The 21,566-nt window shown below is 45.0% G+C and overlaps 1 protein-coding gene across 2 annotated transcripts in view; it reads right to left on the bottom strand.

Annotated features, from left to right (window-relative positions):
- Positions 1–21,566, bottom strand: part of abca4b (ATP-binding cassette, sub-family A (ABC1), member 4b) — a 98,671-nt gene that overhangs the window by 42,352 nt on the left and 34,753 nt on the right. For both annotated transcript variants that reach the window (XM_037531255.1, XM_037531256.1), the window contains exons 13-26: positions 18,136–18,341; positions 16,753–16,929; positions 13,806–14,028; positions 11,990–12,211; positions 10,845–11,049; positions 10,514–10,606; positions 9,956–10,171; positions 8,097–8,274; positions 7,876–8,007; positions 5,144–5,283; positions 3,225–3,362; positions 1,853–2,034; positions 362–461; positions 65–270 (exon numbers count right to left, since the gene is read on the bottom strand). In XM_037531255.1, the coding sequence (XP_037387152.1) occupies positions 65–270; positions 362–461; positions 1,853–2,034; positions 3,225–3,362; positions 5,144–5,283; positions 7,876–8,007; positions 8,097–8,274; positions 9,956–10,171; positions 10,514–10,606; positions 10,845–11,049; positions 11,990–12,211; positions 13,806–14,028; positions 16,753–16,929; positions 18,136–18,341 (2,418 nt within the window). The remainder of the gene's footprint in view (positions 1–64; positions 271–361; positions 462–1,852; positions 2,035–3,224; positions 3,363–5,143; positions 5,284–7,875; positions 8,008–8,096; positions 8,275–9,955; positions 10,172–10,513; positions 10,607–10,844; positions 11,050–11,989; positions 12,212–13,805; positions 14,029–16,752; positions 16,930–18,135; positions 18,342–21,566) is intronic.

Genomic DNA, 21,566 nt, shown 5'->3' with positions numbered 1-21,566 from the left:
TCATGAACGGCCAGTGCATAAAAACTGAATAAAACTGTTCTAAAAGATGAGATGAGAGTTTTACCTCCTCCAGTGAGGTGTCTGAAATGCCAAAGCTGCTGAGGCCAATGTCCCCCAGCGTTTCCTCCAGCTCTCTGAACAGACTGGCATAGGAGCGGTACTTGAAGCCCTTATTGGGCAGCAGGTAGGTCATCTCCTGACCGATCACCTCTATCAGCTTGGCCTCAGGGACGTGGTGATGGATCAGACTGGTGATGTTTTCCACATTGCCTGAGGAGAGAAGAGAGCAAGCAAAAACATTTGTTGAATGCTGGATAATTTAAGATGACTAAGGCTATTTGAGTCCAGATTTTGCACTAACCGTCCAGCGCTCTCTCGAGGTACTGTCCCTGACACTCCTCCTTGTACTTGGTGCAGGTGGAGCATGTGCAGGAACACTCTGAGGTGCAGTCGCACTCATTCTGCAAAGTCAACAACCAGGAGTATTAGAGCCTGACAGTTCCACCCCTCGCCACCAGATGACGCTTTTGCCCCTGTATTCAGCCGTATCTCAGCTGGGGCACCAAAGGGCTGAGGCACTCAACTCTGGACCTCGAGACCAATTTACAGTCCAGAGGCCAGATTCACAAAAGCTTTCTCATGTAAAAAAAAACTTGTGAAGGTTCTTAAGACCAACACTAAGAAGTTCATAAGAATGTTCTTAAATGCAATTCTTGAAAAAAAAACTAGGAAGTTCTCAAATATTCTCTTAAAATAATCTTAATCATTTCTTGAAGATTTTCTTAAGTCATTGTTTGCTTATGTAGGCTGTGTTGCATTTTGCCCCATACCACAAATGATGCGTGATACTTTTAACATTTTATTTTCTTTTAGTTTAACCCATTTAGCCAATCAGCCAGAAATGAACCCGACACCATTCGCCAAACTAAACGGGCTGTAAGAAGCTTTACAGACCGGCTGGAACAAAACAACATTAATACTGATCTGGACAAACTGACCAAACTGAGCTGAACCTGATATTGGGTCAGTTTTACGGCTCAGTCTGATTTGGTCCGACTCTGAAGATCAGACACGTCTGGCGAATGGTGTTGGGTTCATTTCTGGCTGATTCCAGGTTGTTCAGCTGTTCTTCTGTCTCAGCTGCCGACTGAAAAGCTGCTCAGTGGTGACGACAGTTTGGGAATTTAGTGTAAGGAGCTGGAGAACGAACTGCCGGCTGAGCGGCGAGTGGGCGGAGCTCATTACTCTGACGTAGCAGCGAGCTGCTCGTTAAGGAGCTCTAATTAGGAGGAAGGAGCTGAACATTAAAACATATTAAAGCCGCGTTCACGGCCAGTTTATTCATTTCTTACTGTATTTATTTAACTGCTGTATTAAAGCAGTAGATCATCGATCATTATCTGATCATAATTTAGGAATTTTATCTTATAGCATCTTACCTCCAGTTAGGACACCTTAACCTACTAGATAAAAGTCAACAATCAGCTGTCTTGTCTGTTTCCTAGCAACTGACCATAAACACACAGCTGAGACGTAAACACAATCAAAACAGTAGTAAAAACGTAAGTAAGTTTTTTTTAAATTTTGTTTGTTTAATTCTGCATTTCGCTATTTTGCTTAAAGGAGAGGTCAGTTAGTTCTGTTTACACAAGCAAAAAAAAGTCTGTACTTCATGTCCAGTCAGAGAACTATTTTAATAACATTTTATCGCTCCTCATATCGTCGTCGCAGCATCTGACAGCTTCATCCAGCACTGCATGTTCTGTCAGCATCGTACAGCCCTTTCCTGCCCCATGCTGTTGACTGGGGGGATGAACCGCAGGACTTGGGCACCATCGGCTCAGTTACTGACCTCTTTCTTGCGCAGATCCTTGATGCGGCGCACCAACGTGAGGTAGAATCCAACACCAAAGCAGTTCTTCAGGAACAGAGGGGAGCCGCAGCAGTGGAGCTGGCCATTAGAGATGATGGCCACCCGGTCACTCAGCAGGTCAGCTTCATCCATGTGGTGGGTGGACAGGATCACTGTGCGCCCTGAGAGGAGATGCATCAGATCCAGCGACCAGCATGTTTACTGACGTACAGTTAGTGATTGTGGGCTGCAAAGCAGTCCCAGCACTGCTGTTATCAGACAGTACATTATTCTTCTTCTTGGTTGTCCACTAACTCATCCTGCAGTTTTCGAGATACTGACACTGTTCCAACTCTGGAATGTTCAGTCTGATTGGGAATGGTGTGTTTATATAGAACTTTTCAATCATCTTTAAATGATAAAAGTCGATTAGCAAAACCCTGTTTGCCATGTGGGGAACCACAAACCAAGACCCTAGCAACAACCTAGCAACAACCTGGGATACCACAGCAACCATCTAGCCACACCGAAGCAACTACCTGGGTTACCACAGCAACAGCCTAGCAACAATCTTTCAAATACCTGTGATACAATAGCAACCGCTCATTAAGAACTAGGTAACCACCTAGGATACCACAGCAACCATCTCACACTCATCTAGCAACACCCTAGTAGCCACCCGGGATATCATTGCAACCATTTATCGACACATTTCCAACCACCTAAAATACCATAGTAGCCGTTTGGCAACACCCTAGCGACCACTAACCATTCAGAAACACCATAGCAACTATCTACGATACCATATCAATCACCTAGCAACACCCTAGCAACCACCTGGGATACCATATCAACCAACTAGCAACACCATAGCAACCATATAGCAACACCCGAGCAACCATTTGTGATACTATAGCAAATACTTATCAACACTTTTGCAACAACTTGTCAAATGCCACAAATGCCAATGTTGGACTATTGTCCAACATTATAGCAACCACTAACCGTTTGGCAACAACCTAGCAACCACCTGGGAACTGCTTAATTTGTGCAACCAGACTGCATTTTCTTCAGGAAGTGTAGTTTTAAACGATTCTCCAGTCCTTTATAATAATGTTTAACCTTATGAATGTAGCACCATCACACAATACAGTGCAGCTCAAAGTGATGAAGGCGAATAAGAGAAGAAACGGGAGACAGAGAAGATAAACACTGAGAAAAGGAAGGGAAATAAAAAATGTAAAACTAAAATAATAAAACAGTCATTAAATACTGACCAGCTGATACAGGCGTCCAGGAGAAACTTGTGTTTGTGGATTTATGAGGTTTTTACTGTGGATCTATGAGGTTTTCTAAAGCTGCAGAGTTTTACCTGTGCGGTATTTGAGGAGCAGGTCCCAGATGGAGCGTCTGGAGTATGGGTCCACTCCTGAGGTTGGCTCGTCCAGAATCACCACCTTAGATCCCCCGACAAACGCCATGGCAACAGACAACTTCCTCTGCATCCCACCTAAACACAGGAAGAAGCCGGCTGCCTTCTAAATGACTGTTTTTCTGTGATTTCACTCAAGAAAAGTCACGCCAAAAAATCATTAATTAAGAGTTCGTCATTAGTCCCATGATGGGGAAATTCCACCTCCGCATTTAGCCCACCCGTGCAGTGAAACACCACATACACACTAGTGAATAGACACACACACTAGGGGGCAGTGAGCACACTTACCCGGAGCGGTGGGCAGCCCAATCCAAGGCGCCCGGGGAGCAGTTGGGGGTTAGGTGTCTTGCTCAAGGACACCTCAGTCATGTGCTGTCGGCTCAGGGGATCAAACCCGCAACCTTCCGGTCACAAGGCTGGTTCCCTGACCTCCAGCCCACGACTGCCCCAGACAGAACAGAACAGTTAACTGAACTGAACTGCTGTCAGACACGGCTTAATTCAGTTTTACGCTTTTTGGAAACTGACTTTTTAAGAACTTTCATTATTTATCTTTTAAAAATTATTATTATTATTAAACTATTCATAAATACTGCCTCATTACCTCATATGGCCCCTTCCTGGTAAATCTTGCCTGTGAGGGGCCCCACAGGGCCAGACATGATCTTCTAACTTGCTGGGGACTTTTTTGTACCTCTTGTTACGTGTTCACACACATGACTCACATCTACAGCCTTAACCCTTGTGTGGTGCTGGTGTGTGTGTTCCTCAGTGTCTGCTGGATCCACAGCATTACTGTTTATTAAACATACAGCCATAACAATTTATATAAAAATACCAGGTGTTTAAAGTATCACAAGTGTCCAGCGTAGGGGTCTACTTTAGCAGCTATAGCCAGTCAGCAGCACATATTGTCTACACACACACACACACACACTAACAGCAGGCCATGTAGGAGAACAGAGTGAAGGACACAGCACCTCCACACTTTCACTCCCCGTGGGTTCAGCCCAACACCATGTGTAGCATAAATATGTGGGGGGGTGAACAGAGTGAAGACCCTGAAAATGGGTTATTTTATATGTTCCTCACAGAAAATGAGCAAAGACCAAGAATCTGAAGGTGAAATAATAATTTTTTTCTGATGATAAACACTGAAAATGAGTCCATCAGACCTGAACAGCACACTAGGGATAAGTGGGGTTTTCTGGGGGACTTTTCAGCCATGCTATGTTCTAACGACAGGCTTGAGATCCACCTCTGATTGAATCCGTTTAGCACTTTCACACCCATTGTAAAAGCCTAGACACACACACACACACACACACACACACACACACACACTTCTCATTTAGTCTCAGATTTCTCACGGTGATGGTCATGAGGTCACTGGCCCCTCATGACTATTCTACAATAGACCTTGCTGTTCACTCCAGTCCTTCAAGGAACTGGATGTAACACTGACAGCAAGCGTTTAAAATGAGCTCTGCAGTCCAAAGAGAGTTGTTTGCCCAGTCCCAGTTCAGTTCAGTGTCCTCAACCTGGCAACCGCCCGTGAGCTTGGAGTCTGGTTGTGCCAACGTAGTGTCAGCAATTCTGATCTGCACATCTCTTTATTTTATCAGTTATGGCTGGGATTAGCCTCTCGATATCTTTTGGCTTGGCTTTGTTTCTGACCGTTTTCAGCTGTTCCCCTTGTTTATGGCTGGTGGCAACTTCTGTGAATTGTGGCAGATATAAAACATCCATGTAGTACATAATGACCACCTGGTGGGCTACAGTGGGCTTAACCTTTAGATTATTTAATTTGGCCCTCACTCTACAGATTATCTTCCCATGTTTGTGTTCAGACCCACCAGAAAGCTTCTGTGCCTCATCATCTCTCTTGTTGGGTAAGCCCAGGTCCTCCAGCATGTCCTCCACTTCCTGCTCTGCCTCCTTTTGCTCACGACCCTTCAGCAGCGAGTAGAAGAGGATGTGCTCCTCCACAGTCAGACTGGAGGGGCAGGATGGGGTACATACAGAACAGAACACACACAGGCAATATTCTGATCAATATGAGGGCCGGACAGACAAATTACAAGCAAATTAATCTTATTTTAACCTTATTTTCAGGATGACCAGCCGGGCACATGGTATGGACCCTGGGCAGTTTGAGGCCCCCCCACCCAGATTTACAACAGGCCTGCCAGTATGATCCATTTTCATACACAAAGACATCACAGAGGTGATATAGCGCACAATTAAAGCACAGCCAGAGAATTTGGAAATGTCACCATATAATCACATTAATAAGGCTGAACTCCGATCTTTTCCTAATCAGGATCGCGTTATACTTAGTGGACTTAATCAAAAACATAATCAATATGGTCAAATAAAGTGTTATTTCCCCTGTAGCTCTACTATCAGTTTAACTATACTCTTAAAATAGACGGTTCCTTGAGAGCTCTGTAGAAAAGACAACGGTTCTACATAGAGCCATGAACACTCAAAGAACCCTCTGCATGCTTAAATGGTTGTTTGCTTGATGAAATGGCTCTTCAGATTGATTTGTACACACTCACTGGCCACTTTATTCAGCTGCTTGTTAACCCAAATATCTAATCAGCCAATCACACGGCCGCAGCTCACTGCATTTAGGCCTGTAGAGGTGGTCAAGACGACTTGCTGAAGTGCAGACCGAGCATCAGAACGGGGAAGAAAGGGGATTTAAGGGGCTTTGAACGTGGCGTGGTTGTTGGTGCCAGACGGGCTGGTCTGAGTATTTCAGAAACTGCTGATCTGCTGGGATTTTCACACACAACCATCTCTAGGGTTCACAGAGAACGGTCCGAAAAAGAGGAAATATCCAGTGAGCGGTCAGTTGTGTGGACGAAAATGCCTTGTTGATGTGAGAGGTCAGAGGAGAATGGGCAGACTTGTTCCAGATGATAGAAAGACAGCAGGAACTCAAATAACCAACCAGAATCTCTGAGGAACGTTTCCAACACCTTGTTGAAAGTCTGACATGAAGAATTAAAGCAGTTCTGAAGGCAAAAGGGGGTCCAGCCTTTTACTAGCAAGGGGTACCTAATAAAGTGGCCAGTTAGTGTATGTGTTGTGTGTGATTCTATACAGCACCTAAAAGGGCTCTTTTATTATATACAAGCTTGACATCATAACCAAGGAAGAAACCTTTTCAGGTTCCATATAGAACACATTCTCCATCAATCTGAAGAACCATTTCACCACGCAGAGAACCCAGAAAAACTCTACACTGTTAGAACTAAAGGGACCATGCAGGTACATGTTTCATTCCTCAAGGTTCAAACAGTGTAAACGTTCCCTCAAAGGTACAGTGGTGGGTTTAAGGTCCAATTGTGTACCTTAAGTAAGTTTTCCCAGCAGAAAAGTAGATATTTGTATCTTTTTATGAACTAATGTTTATAAACAGAGCCATTTAATAAAAGCCTGGAGGCGAGGCGAGGCGGGGCGTGTGGAGTCAGTACAGCTTAGAAAATATCATTCCAGTGGATTCTGCTTCAGTTAAGTTCCCTGACTAAAGGGACTGAGATGGACTCCTGAGGGAACCACCCCAGTGATGAGAAGGGAACTGCTCCAGTGAGAGCGTCGTACCTTTTTTTCTGAAAGTGTAGGTTCCCCACTTACTTGTATTTGTTTACAGGCTCGTCTTTCCCAGATCAACATCGTTTAACACAGCATTGTTTAAGTTGAATAAAAACTGGCTTTAAACTCAGGATCACAGATGAGCTCCTTTACTATGTTGATCTGTAGGCGTCTGTTCATAAACATAAACCAGCCCAAACTCATTTACTATAAAATGAAATGGTGTTTGTAGAAATTCAGAAAAAAGCCGCGTCAGTCTCGACTGCATATGTGGACATATTTCTATATTGAGCTCTATTTACACAAAGTTAGGTTAGTTCATCATTTATGTTGAACAGACTCTCCCAAAGTTTTACGCTGCTGCGCTGACGTTGAACCGCGTGCTGCACTGGGTCGGTCTGACCAACAGGTCAAAACCAGCTCTAAACAAAGTGACCGCTGGGCCCTGATTGGCGCTCTGGCTTTGCGCTTCTTTCGTTTTGACATGTTACGTTTTTATACACACAGAAACCAAAAGGAACGACAGATTTCTCAAAATGTAGGAGGAAAAAGTCGGATATTAGACTCTGAAATGTAGTGGAGTGAAAGGAAAAAGTCGCCCAGAACGGAGAAACTTCAGTACAGATACACCAAAAATACTAAAGTACAGAAACCAATTACATTTACTCAGTTACTCAGATACTCAGATACTCAGGTACTCAGGTACTCAGTTACTCAGGTACTCAGGTACTCAGGTACTGTGCACCAGTGGAAACTTTTTGACTCTGGACTGCCCTCTAGTGGACATACTGGTTAACATCCATGCCACATGGAAGTATGTGGTTACATCATTTGAAACGGACGTGTTTTTCGTAGGTAAAGGGAGAATAAATGTTTGGAGGGTCGTTCCAAGCTTTTCTGATCTGTCCCTGAATCTGTCTAACAATACACGTCATGTAAGAGGTGAAATATTGTGTTAATAAAACAGCAAAGGGCGACTCACTGGTTAAACAGGATGTTGTACTGGGGACACATGCCCAGAGACTGCCGTATAGCATCCATATCTGTCCGAATGTCTTTCCCATTGACGTAAGCCGTTCCTGATGTTGGTGGAAACAGGCCGGTAAGGATGGACCTAACGGAGCAGAGAACAGGTATGAGAAACACCTGGAAAAGAACCTTTCCTGGCTTATTGAGTGCGCACAAAAAGTATGAAGGGCTTACAGTGTGGTCGTCTTTCCTGCTCCGTTGTGGCCGAGGAAAGATGTGATTTGGCCTTCATAGAAGGTGATGTTGAGGCAGTTCACAGCTGGCCTTGAGCTTCCAGGATAAATCTTTACCAGATCCTTCACCGACACTCCCACCAACAGCCCCTCTGGCTCAGGCTCGAAGAACAGATTTCCTGTGGAAGCAAGAAGCTTCACTGCATCACTCATTTCACGGTGGTGGCAAATCAAAGGGCGTAGTAATTATATTCTGGTGCCATAATAACAATATAACTCCTGCACCATTTAAGGTGGAATGCGAAAATTCTAACAACAAGCTGGCGAATAAGAAGCTGATTTCAGCTGCGTAGTTTTGATGCTGGTGGAATTTTTTGATAAGGTGATTTAAGCCATCACAAACTGAGGGTTCATGTGTGAACATTTTGACAAAGCTACTAAAACCACTATTCATCAGAACACCATCTTATCTCCATGCTAGGCTGATGGCAAACGGCTAACCCCAAGAGACTGGCTTGCCCTTCCACTCTCTTTTCCCCTGTTAACTCATTAACTCATTACAGTCTGATGCTGTTCCTTTAACAGGAGACCACTCTCAGACCAGCTTAGAGCCGCACTTTCTTAAAACCCACGTACGCAGCTCTGACGAAGACTCTGACTCTCCAGTGTTCTCTTATGAGGGGTTTGTTCTCCGGTAAGAACAGAATCTACACACAGTCAAGAGCACAGAGCAGAGAACGGTTCTGTGCTTTAAAAACACTTTTTCTTGGGAACTTTCTCAAGAACACATTTAAGAACAAACTTAGGAGGAGATTGGAGAATGAGGCCCAATGTTGGCTAAACATGGGTGACCACCAAAGTCCATATAAGAAATTAACGTTTCGCTGATCAAATCAAAACGTAAGTAGTTTGTGGCGTTAATAAATAGTCATAAGTAGTTTTCAGGTTGTTGTGCACAGAGCTCCACAATGAGGCAGGGGGGCTTTCCCCACGTATGCCACAATATCATTGACCCCTTCTCCGCTCGCTGCATACCCAACGTGCTGATTGGCTCTTTTTTTGAGGGGCGGGACTTTCTCTGCAAACAAACGCCATGTTAAGAGTTACGAGCGTTCCCATTCATATTCCCACCAGCAACTGCCTCCTCCTTTATAACATTGCTCTCTCTCCAATCAGAGGCTGCTTAAGTGATGCTCTGGAATATTATCTCTGACATACGAGGTTAATCATCATCATCGTCATCATCGTCATCGTCATCGTCATCATCATCTTAAGTCTCAAAATCCAGATGGGGTCACGGAAGCAGCTGGGAGACTAGAGAATCCCAGATGACTCTGATGACCAACTTCCTGGGGAACCCTGAGACACTCCCAGGCCAACTTGGAAAAATGATTCCTCCAGTGGATCCTGGGACAACTTCGAGGTCTTGTCCCAGAGAGCCGTGCTTGGTAAACCAGGTGGTCCAGGGAGCATCATAATTAGATGCCTGAACCACCAGTGCGGAGGAGTAGTGGGTCTACTCCAAGCTCCTTCCGGATGAGCGAGCTCCTTACCCTGTCAGTAGAGAGTAGCCCACCACCCTGTGAAGAAAGGCTGCTTGTATCCGTGATCTCATTCTTCCAAAGGGGAGGGTGGGAATGTAGACTGACCGGGAAACAGAGCTTTGCTTTATGGCTCAGCTCCCTCTTCACCACTACAGTCCAGTACAGTGACCACAACACTGCTGCTGCCTGTCCCAGCCTGTGGCCGATCTCCCCGTTCCTCTTCCCATCACTCATCAACAAGACCCTGACATACTTAAACCCCTCCACTCGGGGCAGGTCCTCTCCCTTTTTACTGCTCTGCTAGCTTCTCCCTCACCTGTCAGCTCTGCCCTTTCCTCTTCTGGAGCAGGCAGATCTCCCTCTCTCTTCAGCTGCTCCTCTTTTTCTTTCTCCAGCCTCTCGCGTCTGTCCTGGTGCTTGCACTGTTTGCGGGAGCCATTACAGTCGGGCTCCGCCGCAGGGCTTTCTCTGTCCTCCTTCTCCTCTACCTTCTCCATGTTCTCCACGTTCTCCTCTGGAGGCTTCTCAGGAGCTGCAGAGGGGAATGGAGATGGGTCTGAACAGCTCAGTAACACTGAGATTAATAACTGATCACATTGATTTATCAGTCTACTCAGGCTTTAGCAGGAACTTGAGTGTCTGTAAAGAGTTTTAGCATGTATTTTATATGTTTACTCCTAAAGATGAGAAAAATATCTGTATTCCTTACGAAATGTAACTTGGACTGAATACAGATACTTTATTTCTGTACTCTGAATAAGTATTCCCAATACTTGCATTCCATTCCATCCCATCCTGTACATAACACTGTTTCACACAGTGTAGAAACCCCATTAGCAGGTGCTTTGACTTTTGGCCGGTGATTTTGTAATACCTGGATCAGCCACGTCTGAGTGGGGGCGCTCTGGGCTCTGCCAGTAAGACGGCTGGAGAGGGAAGTAGAATGGACGTCCAATCCCATACTGGCCTGCAAACACGCAGAAGGCAGTTCTTCACAAATTAACCAACGATAAGAGTCAAACTCGCTTGTCAGATCGCCCTGAAACATCCCTTCATGTGGTAACAAGTAAATTAACTAGTTTAAAAACTCCTCTGATTGAAAAGTCATTCGTTAAAGGTGATGTTTTAATAATACTGAGACGGAAAAGACGAGTACCGTTTCAGATTAAATATGCAGTGGGTGTTCTGAGGCTCCAGGTACTGACCTGGGAAAACATTATCTAGATACCAGGCTAGAACAGCGTAGAGAACCGAGTCGAAGAGCATCATGCGGATGGAGTTGAGGAAAGAGTATCCGTCGCCCTCTAACGGGCTGGTGCCGATGTTGTCCCACTGCAGCCCCAGGCCCTGCTCCTCGTAGCGGGACAGGTACTCCGTGCCAAAGCCGAACGCCACTGGAGACAGTAAGCTCTGAAAGAGAACCGGACGGGTAAATGGGAGGGGGTTAAAGCAGCACTATGGAGCATGTGCATTGCTGAGTATGGAGAAAATACCACACTAAGACACGGTGAACGTGAGCTGCTGCTGGGAGTCGCCTGTAAAGCCTCAAATAACCACTCAGAGTTTGTCAGACCACGCCGTACGTCTTCACGTATCAACGTCACACACAGACTCTACAAGAAGGTCCGGCTCGATGCTTCAGCCTTAAATGATCTCAGAATCAGCGTCGTACTGATGAAGATGAACTTCACAGAGTCTAGACCGAGTTCTCCATGAATCTCTTCCAACAATCAAGACAGACTCAACCACTTGTGGGGGTCCGAAGCACAACCGATGTTACAAAATGTTCTTCCACAAGTTGGGTGCAATTACATGCACTATATTTCCCAAAGTATTCGGTCGTCTGGCTTCACTCGCATATGAACTTGAGTGGACGTCTCATTCTTAATCCATAGGGTTTAATATGATGTCGGCCCACCCTTTGCAGCTATAAGTCGGTGACCTCTGCGCACTATGCCCCTCAGCATCCGCTGACCCCGCTCTGTCATGAGATGCGTGTTCGGACAGCGACGACATGGCCTGTACAGACTGTGGAGTGAACACGTTTTGAAACTTTAACAATGTTCACACTGTACATAAAACTCTGATTTAAAACAAGCCGAGGACATTCAGGCCTCCATCGTACAGATGCTAAATGTACATTTACCACTTCAGGTATTCCAGAAATTCCTTATGTAGCCCTTATTTAAACTGATACTTGAGAAACTACAAACCTGAAAAGGTCAAAAACACCATAAGAGATATTTCTATATTTTGAATACAGCAGGCCTGTGAGCGATATCTCCTGGAAAGTTCTGGGATCGGGTCAAAACATTCCAACACAGCTGTTAAACGGAGTTTGCCGGCTCACCGCTGCAAGCTTCATGTTTTTGGTGATGCGGTCCTGCCAGGCGAAGCACAGGATGTGAGGCAAATACAGGGTGAAGTAGATGATGCCGCTGCAAGCTGCAGCCAAGTTGGCCTTGTTGAAGAACACGCTCATCAAGAAGCTCTGCATGATGGTGGCCGTGGAGAAGGTCATCAGGAAGAGGAAGAGGATGACGGGATTGCTGTAGTTCAGCACCTTTCCAGCCTGGAGACACAGAAGAAGAAGCAGCACAGAGTTTCCGTCAAAGGCTCTTTAGTAAAGGTATCCATTTAGAACTGTCAGTTCTATATAGAACCATCTACATGCTCAAATGGTTCTTTGCATGGTGAAATGGTTCTTCAGATTGATGGAGAAACAGAAACCTTCTTAGTGCTCTACAGAACCACATTCAACACATTCTCCATCAATCCGAAGAACCATATACAACTGTGTCAGTTGTATATGGTTCTACACAGAACCTTTTTGAAAATTGGTCTATATAGCACCAAAAAGTTATGCGTGCGATTGTTATGATGTCAAGCTTGTGACCATATACAGCACATTCTCCATCAGTCTTTTCACCGGGCAGAGAACCATTTAAGCATGCAAGTGGTTCTTTGGGTGTTTACGGTTCTATGTAGTTGTCTTCACTAAAGAACCCTTGAAGGATCATCTTTGTTAAGAGTGTACTCTGTTGGTACAAAACAGGTTCCACATTCAACAGAACATCAGTTTAAAGCCTGTCATTTTCACTTAAATGCTGTAGTGAAAAGGCTCAGACTGGCTGAGGCACTAACAGAAGCGACCAGATAAATGGGACAGGATCATTTATGTGCTTTAACTGGACAGATCCACTAGAGGGCACTATTACTCCATCAGGGAAAGATGAACGCTTAAGGGCTCAAAGAAAGAGCCCAGACTTCTTTGAAGGGGAATTCCATCAATTTTTCAGACTTCCTCCATAATTAAGCAGTTAAGATATATTTTATATATATATATATATATATATATATATATACACACACACACACACACACACACACACACACACACACAAATATATCGCTGTTGTCGGAACAAAACCTCGTATCTCCAAAATTAAAACTTTACAGGAGACAGAAAAAAACAACTGCACTTCTAATGTAAGTCAATGGAACCGGAGTTTTCTCCAAGTTATTTTGGGTCGTTTCTCATGAAATTTACATACAAATTAAAGAGCAACGGGCATTTTGAAATTATGCCAAACAAAAAAAAAATGGAGATACGAGGTTTTGTTCAGACAGCAATGAAATATATCCGATTTATCTCTATTTCATTCGTTCAGTCAACATTCCATATAAACTCAGAAGACGGGTGTAGGTTCACTGGTGGTTCTGATGGCAAATAAAATGTCTATATTTGTGTTGTAGACTCTTTAAAAAGATGCTTCTTCAGGGGTTCTTTAGTAAAATGGGTTCTATATAGAACCATAAACCCTCAAACAACATTTCCATGATTAAAGGGTTTCTCCTTGGTGAACTAATTCTTCAGATCGAAGGCCAGACTCATTATGCGTTGAAGACACTGAAGAACCACTTCACCATGCAAAGAACCATTTAAGCACACCAATGGGTCTTTGAGTGTTCAGTGTCCTATATAGAACCCTTGTCTTTACTAGAGAACCCTTAAAGAAGCATCTTTTTTTAAGAGGGTGCCCCCTGGTTCCCATCACCCCCACTGTAGAGAAATCTCGTTTCTGATTTTTGTTGAATTTTACTAAATCGGTGGAGTTCCCCTTTAAAGGTCCAGCAGTGACCATGCACAGGGTTCTTCTACTCACCATGACGATGGCGGTGAGCAGAACGGTGCTGATGGTCATCATGATGAAGCTGTCGATGAACCAGGTGTACCAGATGACCCCGTTAGTGACCCCCATGGCCTTCAGCGTCTCCTTCAGCCTCATCTCCTTCTCAAGCACGATGCTCTTCACCATCATGGACACAGAGTAGATCCAGGCCAGCACCATGAAGATGGGGAAGCAGCGGTTAAGGGTCAACATGAACCTGGGGTCAGAGGCCAAAAGAAAGGACTCAGTGCTCTTTGCCTTCAATAGGACACGCTAGGCCTGACCGTGGTGCGAAAACTGGGAATTTGCATATGCAGTATCCCACAAGAGAACGTGAAGAATAGAACCCTTATGACAGTTCTGCCAGCAGCATGTAAAGAACCCACGTCAGTGTTTAAAGCCCCCTGCTCCCTTGATTTAGGACCAGATACGAACAGTTCATCAAATATATCACCGCTTGTCGGGACAAAGGGAACGTCACAGGAGAAGGAAACACACACGTCTTCTGAGCTGCTTGTCCTCCTCACAGGGGAGCTGGAGCCGATCCCAGCGGTCATCGGGCAGAAGGCAGAGAACACCCTGGGCAGGTCATCAGTCCATCACAGGGCAGATACACACACCTAGGGTGTCTCCAAGGCTGCGTTCACATTTCCAGGCTGAAGCGGCACAAATCCGATCTTTTGCCCTGATGTGACTCAGATCTGGTGTTTCCAGCGCGGTGTGGACACAAATCTGATCTTCTCAAATCCGACCTGAGCCACTTTCATATGTGGTCCTAGATCGGATACGTGTCCGATTCATGGCCATGTGACCTTAATCTGACCCTCAGATCGGAATTCATGTGGTTTTCTCTGTTACCATGGCAGCAGCGCCGAACAGACGTTAGAGCCTCTCGGTGGAGTCGAACCCAGACTCTTCTGCTGTGAGGCAACGGTGCCGCCCGCTGCTGCCCTTCTGAACTTTTAATGGAAGTAAATGGGGAAATATTTTTTGAATCATTCCTGTTGGTCCGTTCACCATGAAATTTTGACTCAACTGCCTTTTTAAAATTATATCAGAAAATGAAAAACGATAAAACGGGAGAGGTTCAGAGTTTCGTCCCGACGGCAGTGACACACAATAAAGAATCCGCTATATTCACTCAGTTCCCCTAAATAGGTTTAATCGATTGATTGTGTCAGACGCCAAAGACGAGACTGCAAGCGAGACACGTACACAAGTTGAATATGAACGTTCCTCCGTTGTTTTCTGCTGTACTTACTTCTCTTTTTCCTTTTCAGAACCACAAACTGATGCGTGTGAATTGAGGCCAGTGGGGAAGCAATCTGATCAATTTTCATTTGGAAATGTTTTGATGCTCTACCTGCACTACCTGGTCATCGCTGCTACTCTGTGTTTTCACTGTTTACTCTGGTTTTTCTGCCTCAGTAGCTGCTGTGTTTGTCTGTCGTCTGACTGTGTGACTCTCAGATCACAGCAGGTTCATATCTCTGTTCCTTATTCCACGACCTCATGTCCAGAGTGAGCGCTGTCCGGTCTGTTTACTGTCCGGTCTGTTTACTGTCGGTCTGTTTACTGTTGGTCTGTTTACTGTCCGGTCTGTTTACTGTCCGGTCTGTTTACTGCCGGTCTGTTTACTGTCCGGTCTGTTTACTGTCGGTCTGTTTACTGTCCGGTCTGTTTACTGTCCGGTCTGTTTACTGTCCGGTCTGTTTACTGTCCGGTCTGTTTACTGCCTGTCTGTTTACTGTCCGGTCTGTTTACTGTCCGGTCTGTTTACTGTCCGTCTGTTTACTGTCCGTCTGTTTACTGTCCGGCCTGTTTACTGTCCGGTCTGTTTACTGTCCGTCTGTTTACTGTCCATCTGTTTACTGTCCTGTCTGTTTACTGTCCGTCTGTTTACTGTCCGGTCTGTTTACTGTCCGTCTGTTTACTGTCCTGTCTGTTTACTGTCCTGTCTGTTTACTGTGTCTAATGTCTGTTTAATTTATCGTATTTATTGTGTCTAATTTAATTTGTTGTTTGCACATTCACACTTTGTACTCTGTGTTCCTTGTTGCTCCGTGATGTTCCTGGAGGAACGGAATTTCACTCCACTGTGTACCTGTACAGAGACGGAATCAGTGGTGGACAGTACCTGAGTACCTGAGTACCTGAGTAACTGAGTAACTGAGTACCTGAGTACCTGAGTACCTGAGTAACTGAGTAACTGAGTACCTGAGTACCTGAGTAACTGAGTAACTGAGTAACTGAGTAACTGAGTAACTGAGTACCTGAGTAACTGAGTAACTGAGTACCTGAGTAACTGAGTAACTGAGTAACTGAGTAACTGAGTAAATGTAATTAGTTTCTGTACTTTAGTATTTTTGGTGCATCTGTACTGAAGTTTCTCCGTTCTGGGCGACTTTTTCCTTTCACTCCACTACATTTCAGAGTCTAATATCCGACTTTTTCCTCCTACATTCTGATTAAATCAGTTCCTCCAGGTGAAAAGTTGGTATTTGTTCCTTTTCATAACCGAATGTTTTAAAACAGAGCAGTAGAGTAAAAGCCTGGAGGCGAGGCGAGGCGGGGTGTGTGGAGTCAGTCCAGCTTAGAACAGATCATTTCAGTGGATTATGGTTCAGTTATGTTCCCTGACTGAAGGTGCTGAGATGAACCCCTGAGTGTTCCACCCCAGTGACGAGAGGGGAACCGACCCAGAGACAGTCTAGAACCTTTATTTCTGAGAGTGCAGGGTTAATAGTATTTTTTTAAAATATGGTACTACTGGTATATTCTGTCTGGTCAAATTAGGGGCAGGTGATGAGGCAAAAATATGATATATATAGTTTTGAGAAAACGCGTGAAAGTAAATGTCCTGTAACTCTGTACTGTAAATCTTTTAGCTGCCAGTAAAGATGATAAATGTGATTTCGTGGTGTGTCAGAATTACACTTACATGTCGTCCACGTAGCAGGGGTAGGGCATCTGCTGGACGTAAACGCCCATGGGCCAGTCCTGACCCGTCTGCAGCTTCAGGATGCCGTGCTCGATCATGTCCTGCAGGTACGCGAAGCCGCCCCAGATGTAGCGCAGGTCCTCCATGGGGTCGGCTCGGGGGCCAGGGTCCCAGTACCTTTCACATGTACGCAAGGGGACGTCAACAAAGTCTACGCCAAGTGGGCCAAGTGGGTAATGATGGTGTCTTGGTGGGTAATGATGGTGTCTTGGTGGGTAATGATGGTATCTTGGTGGGTAATGATGGTATCTTGGTGGGTAATGATGGTGTTTTGGTGGGTAATGATGGTGTCTTGGTGGGTAATGATGGTGTCTTGGTGGGTAATGATGGTGTTTTGGTGGGTAATGATGGTATCTTGGTGGGTAATGATGGTGTCTTGGTGGGTAATGATGGTGTCTTGGTGGGTAATGATGGTATCTTGGTGGGTAATGATGGTATCTTGGTGGGTAATGATGGTGTTTTGGTGCGTAATGATGGTGTCTTGGTGGGTAATGATGGTGTTTTGGTGGGTAATGATGGTGTTTTGGTGCGTAATGATGGTGTTTTGGTGCGTAATGATGGTATCTTGGTGGGTAATGATGGTGTCTTGGTGGGTAATGATGGTGTCTTGGTGGGTAATGATGGTATCTTGGTGGGTAATGATGGTATCTTGGTGGGTAATGATGGTGTCTTGGTGGGTAATGATGGTGTTTTGGTGCGTAATGATGGTGTCTTGGTGGGTAATGATGGTATCTTGGTGGGTAATGATGGTATCTTGGTGGGTAATGATGGTGTTTTGGTGCGTAATGATGGTGTCTTGGTGGGTAATGATGGTGTTTTGGTGGGTAATGATGGTGTTTTGGTGCGTAATGATGGTGTTTTGGTGCGTAATGATGGTATCTTGGTGGGTAATGATGGTGTCTTGGTGGGTAATGATGGTGTCTTGGTGGGTAATGATGGTATCTTGGTGGGTAATGATGGTATCTTGGTGGGTAATGATGGTGTTTTGGTGCGTAATGATGGTGTCTTGGTGGGTAATGATGGTGTTTTGGTGGGTAATGATGGTGTTTTGGTGCGTAATGATGGTGTCTTGGTGGGTAATGATGGTGTCTTGGTGGGTAATGATGGTGTTTTGGTGCGTAATGATGGTGTCTTGGTGCGTAATGATGGTATCTTGTTGGGTAATGATGGTATCTTGGTGCGTAATGATGGTATCTTGGTGGGTAATGATGGTATCTTGGTGGGTAATGTGAGTGATGGTGTTTTGTAGTGCTAAGGCTGACTAAATCAAGGAAGGCTGTCCACTGTAAGCAGTCTGGCTGAAACAGAAGTGCCATGTGTCACCTGTCTTTGATTTTGTTGGTGCGCTCCACTGCGTCGATGTCCATGCGGATTTTGTATCTGATGTGTTTGGGCAGCACCGTGGTCCAGGGGTACATATCCATAAATACGAGGCCGGCCCAGAACTTATTCTCCTCCAGCAGATACAGAGCCTGGTGACTGAGCTGGTCTTCATCCATGTGGCCCACAAACTTATCCAGGTTTATACACTGCAGAGACACAGGGACAGTGTGTGAGCGTGGGGAAAACTTCACACAGGCTCTTGTGTTAATGTGGTCATTATTCTAATATAATATATATATAAATTTAGTTTCAAGTTCAGTTTCCTAAGTTCTAGATAAACTGACCGAGTCAGATCTGCTCACAGTGGTGGTGATAGGAACCAGACGTCCCCCTCTAAAAGCTCCTCACAGTGGTGGTGATGGGAACCAGACGTTCCTCTAAAAGCTCCTACAGAAAGTTCCTACATGAGCTGGTTCTGAATTCACTGCCTGATGACTGAGACGCTGTTTTATGAGAGTTTAGAGAACTTCAACTCCATTCATGGTGGAGGGAGACATGCAGGGCGCTGTGCGGCAAAATAGTCCCCAAAGAAAACTCATTATTCCAGATTTTCCACTGTTTTCCATCATCAGCATTCCATATAAGCTCAGAAGACTCGTGTAGGTTCTCTGGTGGTTCTGGATGGTAAATAAAGTGTCTATATCTGTGTTGTAGTCATGGCGACGCCTGGTTCCCATCACCACCACTGTAAAGACGTCTGAACCGTTTCACACCAAACCCTCTGGATCCCTCTGTTTATGTTTTAACAACTGAACGGTGCAGATTTTTGTCTTTTTTTATATTTTGTGGTCTTATACAGAAATGTGCTATAGATAAAGATTTGATTTGATTCTGGTATGCAGGAGAGCGACGGGAGGGCATGTATGCATATGGGTCTGTGTGTGTGTGTGTGTGTGTGTGTATATATATACACATACATACATGTGTGTGTGTGTGTGTGTGTGTTTCTTGGTGATTTAGAGGAAATGCCTGTTATAGAAATGCCATTAGAAGCCTTTCATTCTCTGAAATGCTCTACTTGTCATGGGAAAATCACCCAGCTTACTCCGGCTATTATCTGGACGCCTGTTATTCTGCAGTTTTCTCTCTCACAGTCCTTCTCCATGACACTAAGGCTGTGGAGGCCTCTCAGCGCGCACCGCGTCTAATGGACCATTCACATTACTGTACAATGCCACCATACATTCAGAACACACACTCTCTCAACAGTAAGATGAATCGTGGGAAGATGAATCGACTCTTAGATTTAAAGATTCAGAATCAATTCACAAAACGTCATAATCAGGTTTTTATAAAGGCTTTGAGTTTTCCCCACTATAAATACACTCATCACGCCCAAAGACACTATAAACAGGGATTAATACTGTCGACACTCTGCTGTCCTAGTCTCTCTAGTAAAGACAGTGGTTCTATATATGCTCACTGGCCACTTTATACATATATATATATAGGGTAGGACCCCCTTTTGCCTTCAGAACTGCCTTAATTCTTCGTGTCAGACTTTCAACAAGGTGTTGGAAACGTTCCTCAGAGGTTCTGGTTGGTTATTTGAGTTCCTGTTGTCTTTCTATCATCTGGAACCAGTCTGTCCATTCTCCTCTGACCTCTCACATCAACAAGGCATTTTCCTCCACACAACTGACCGCTCACTGGATATTTCCTCTTTTTCTGACCGTTCTCTGTAAACCCTAGAGATGGTTGAGCGTGAAAATCCCAGCAGATTCCTGGGATCCTTCTCAATCCTTCTCAGGTAAGAACAGAATCTACACACTCAAGAGCGCAAAGCTGAGAACGGTTCTGCGCTTTAAGAACCCATCATGAACCTGACGGAGACCTTTCTCGAGAACACTTAAGAGCAAACTTGGGGAGATATTGGGGAACGAGGCCCGGTGTCTTTACTATATCGCTCGTTCAAGCTCACTCAAATTTTTGGGAAGGTCTGCAACTGCAAACACCCCCACAACCTGCAACTGCACTGACTGCTACTAATGACGGGGTGTTGACTTCAAAAGAGTCGGTTCTTTGACTCGAACGCGACTGGGAGTCGGGATCGATTCTTGGCCAATGACTCAGAGTCTTGCTGACTACTTACTGACAACCGTGGCCGCTTCCCTTTTAACATGCCTGCTACGCAACTTAAAACTTTGTTTATATATTTGATAAAATCATATAATATTTTTTTATATCACATTTTGTTTTAATGTAATTTTGCTTTCTTTTTCCACTTTTTAGATTTCTGTTTAGGCCGCCTACAGACTTCAAAACATGCCGAGATAACTCATTAATGACAAATAACAAGCTAGAAATCCTAAACCGAAATCAAATTTATTATCATTGCTTCTAGTGACTCTGAATTGAAATCAAGGCTACCAGTGCGTTCCAGAATAGACTTTAAGGAGTTGTTGGTGCTCTATAAACATCTTAATGGTCAGGAGCAGGGTATTTATCTGACCTCATTACGAACCGGTCAGTCAGTCCTGCTGAAGGTGGAGACTAAACATGGAGAAGCGGCGTTTAGATACTGCGCTGATCTTTAATGGACCCAGCGGTCAGAGAGCGTTAGAAGAGCCGACACTGGACGCTTCAAACCAGCCTGAAAACGATCTGTTAGAGCAGCTTCCAGCTCGGTTAGCTCTGCTGCTCTTCACTCTAACGCCGCTCTGTTCTCCTCATTTCAGCTTTATTCGGGTTTTTATTCCACGATTATCCTTTTAAATCTTTGTGCTTTAATCTTTTCATTTCTATTCTCACCGCTTCAGCATAAAAGTGAAGAAGCAAACCTCAGGCAAAAAACATGTCTTGGCTGATTACGTTTGGGGAGAGGGGAGAGGGGAGAGGGGCGGGGTTTACTGTATAAACGAGATTTTAGGCTGAATTCTTCCTTTAAGGGTCTCGACCGGGGGCCGCCTGTCTCTGTGATGGCTCTAAATGAGCTAATAGAGTACGGTATGTATGGAAAGCACAAAGGAGGCCGTGACATTCGATATGCACCACGCTCCAACTCTCAAATCAATTTAGGGGAAGAGGCCCTCCAGCACGGGACAGGAGGGCAGGGGTCTAGAGCTGCTAGCCTGAGTGATTTACCCCTTTATTCCTTGATAAAGCGTCCTCATTCCACAGAAACACAGCGGCCCCTCTTAATCACACCCCTACAAAAGGTGTTCCTGTGCGCCGTTACGGCCGGCCGGTCGTGTTCCCTTTCACCCAGCTGGCCGCGGCGCTAAGTGGCTTTTCTTCTGAGTGTAATCAGCGCTCAGCAACAGCTACAGCTGAGGAGGGAGCTGGAGCTGGTAACACACCGGGTGTGCAGAACGGCCCTAAGCTGCTCAGACCTTACACCTACAGTACCGGTCAAACGCTTGGATCCACCC

This window comes from Pygocentrus nattereri, chromosome 19 (assembly GCF_015220715.1).
Source record: "Pygocentrus nattereri isolate fPygNat1 chromosome 19, fPygNat1.pri, whole genome shotgun sequence".
Classification (NCBI taxonomy): Eukaryota; Metazoa; Chordata; class Actinopteri; order Characiformes; family Serrasalmidae; genus Pygocentrus; species Pygocentrus nattereri.
This window is presented reverse-complemented; position numbering and strand designations above follow the sequence as displayed.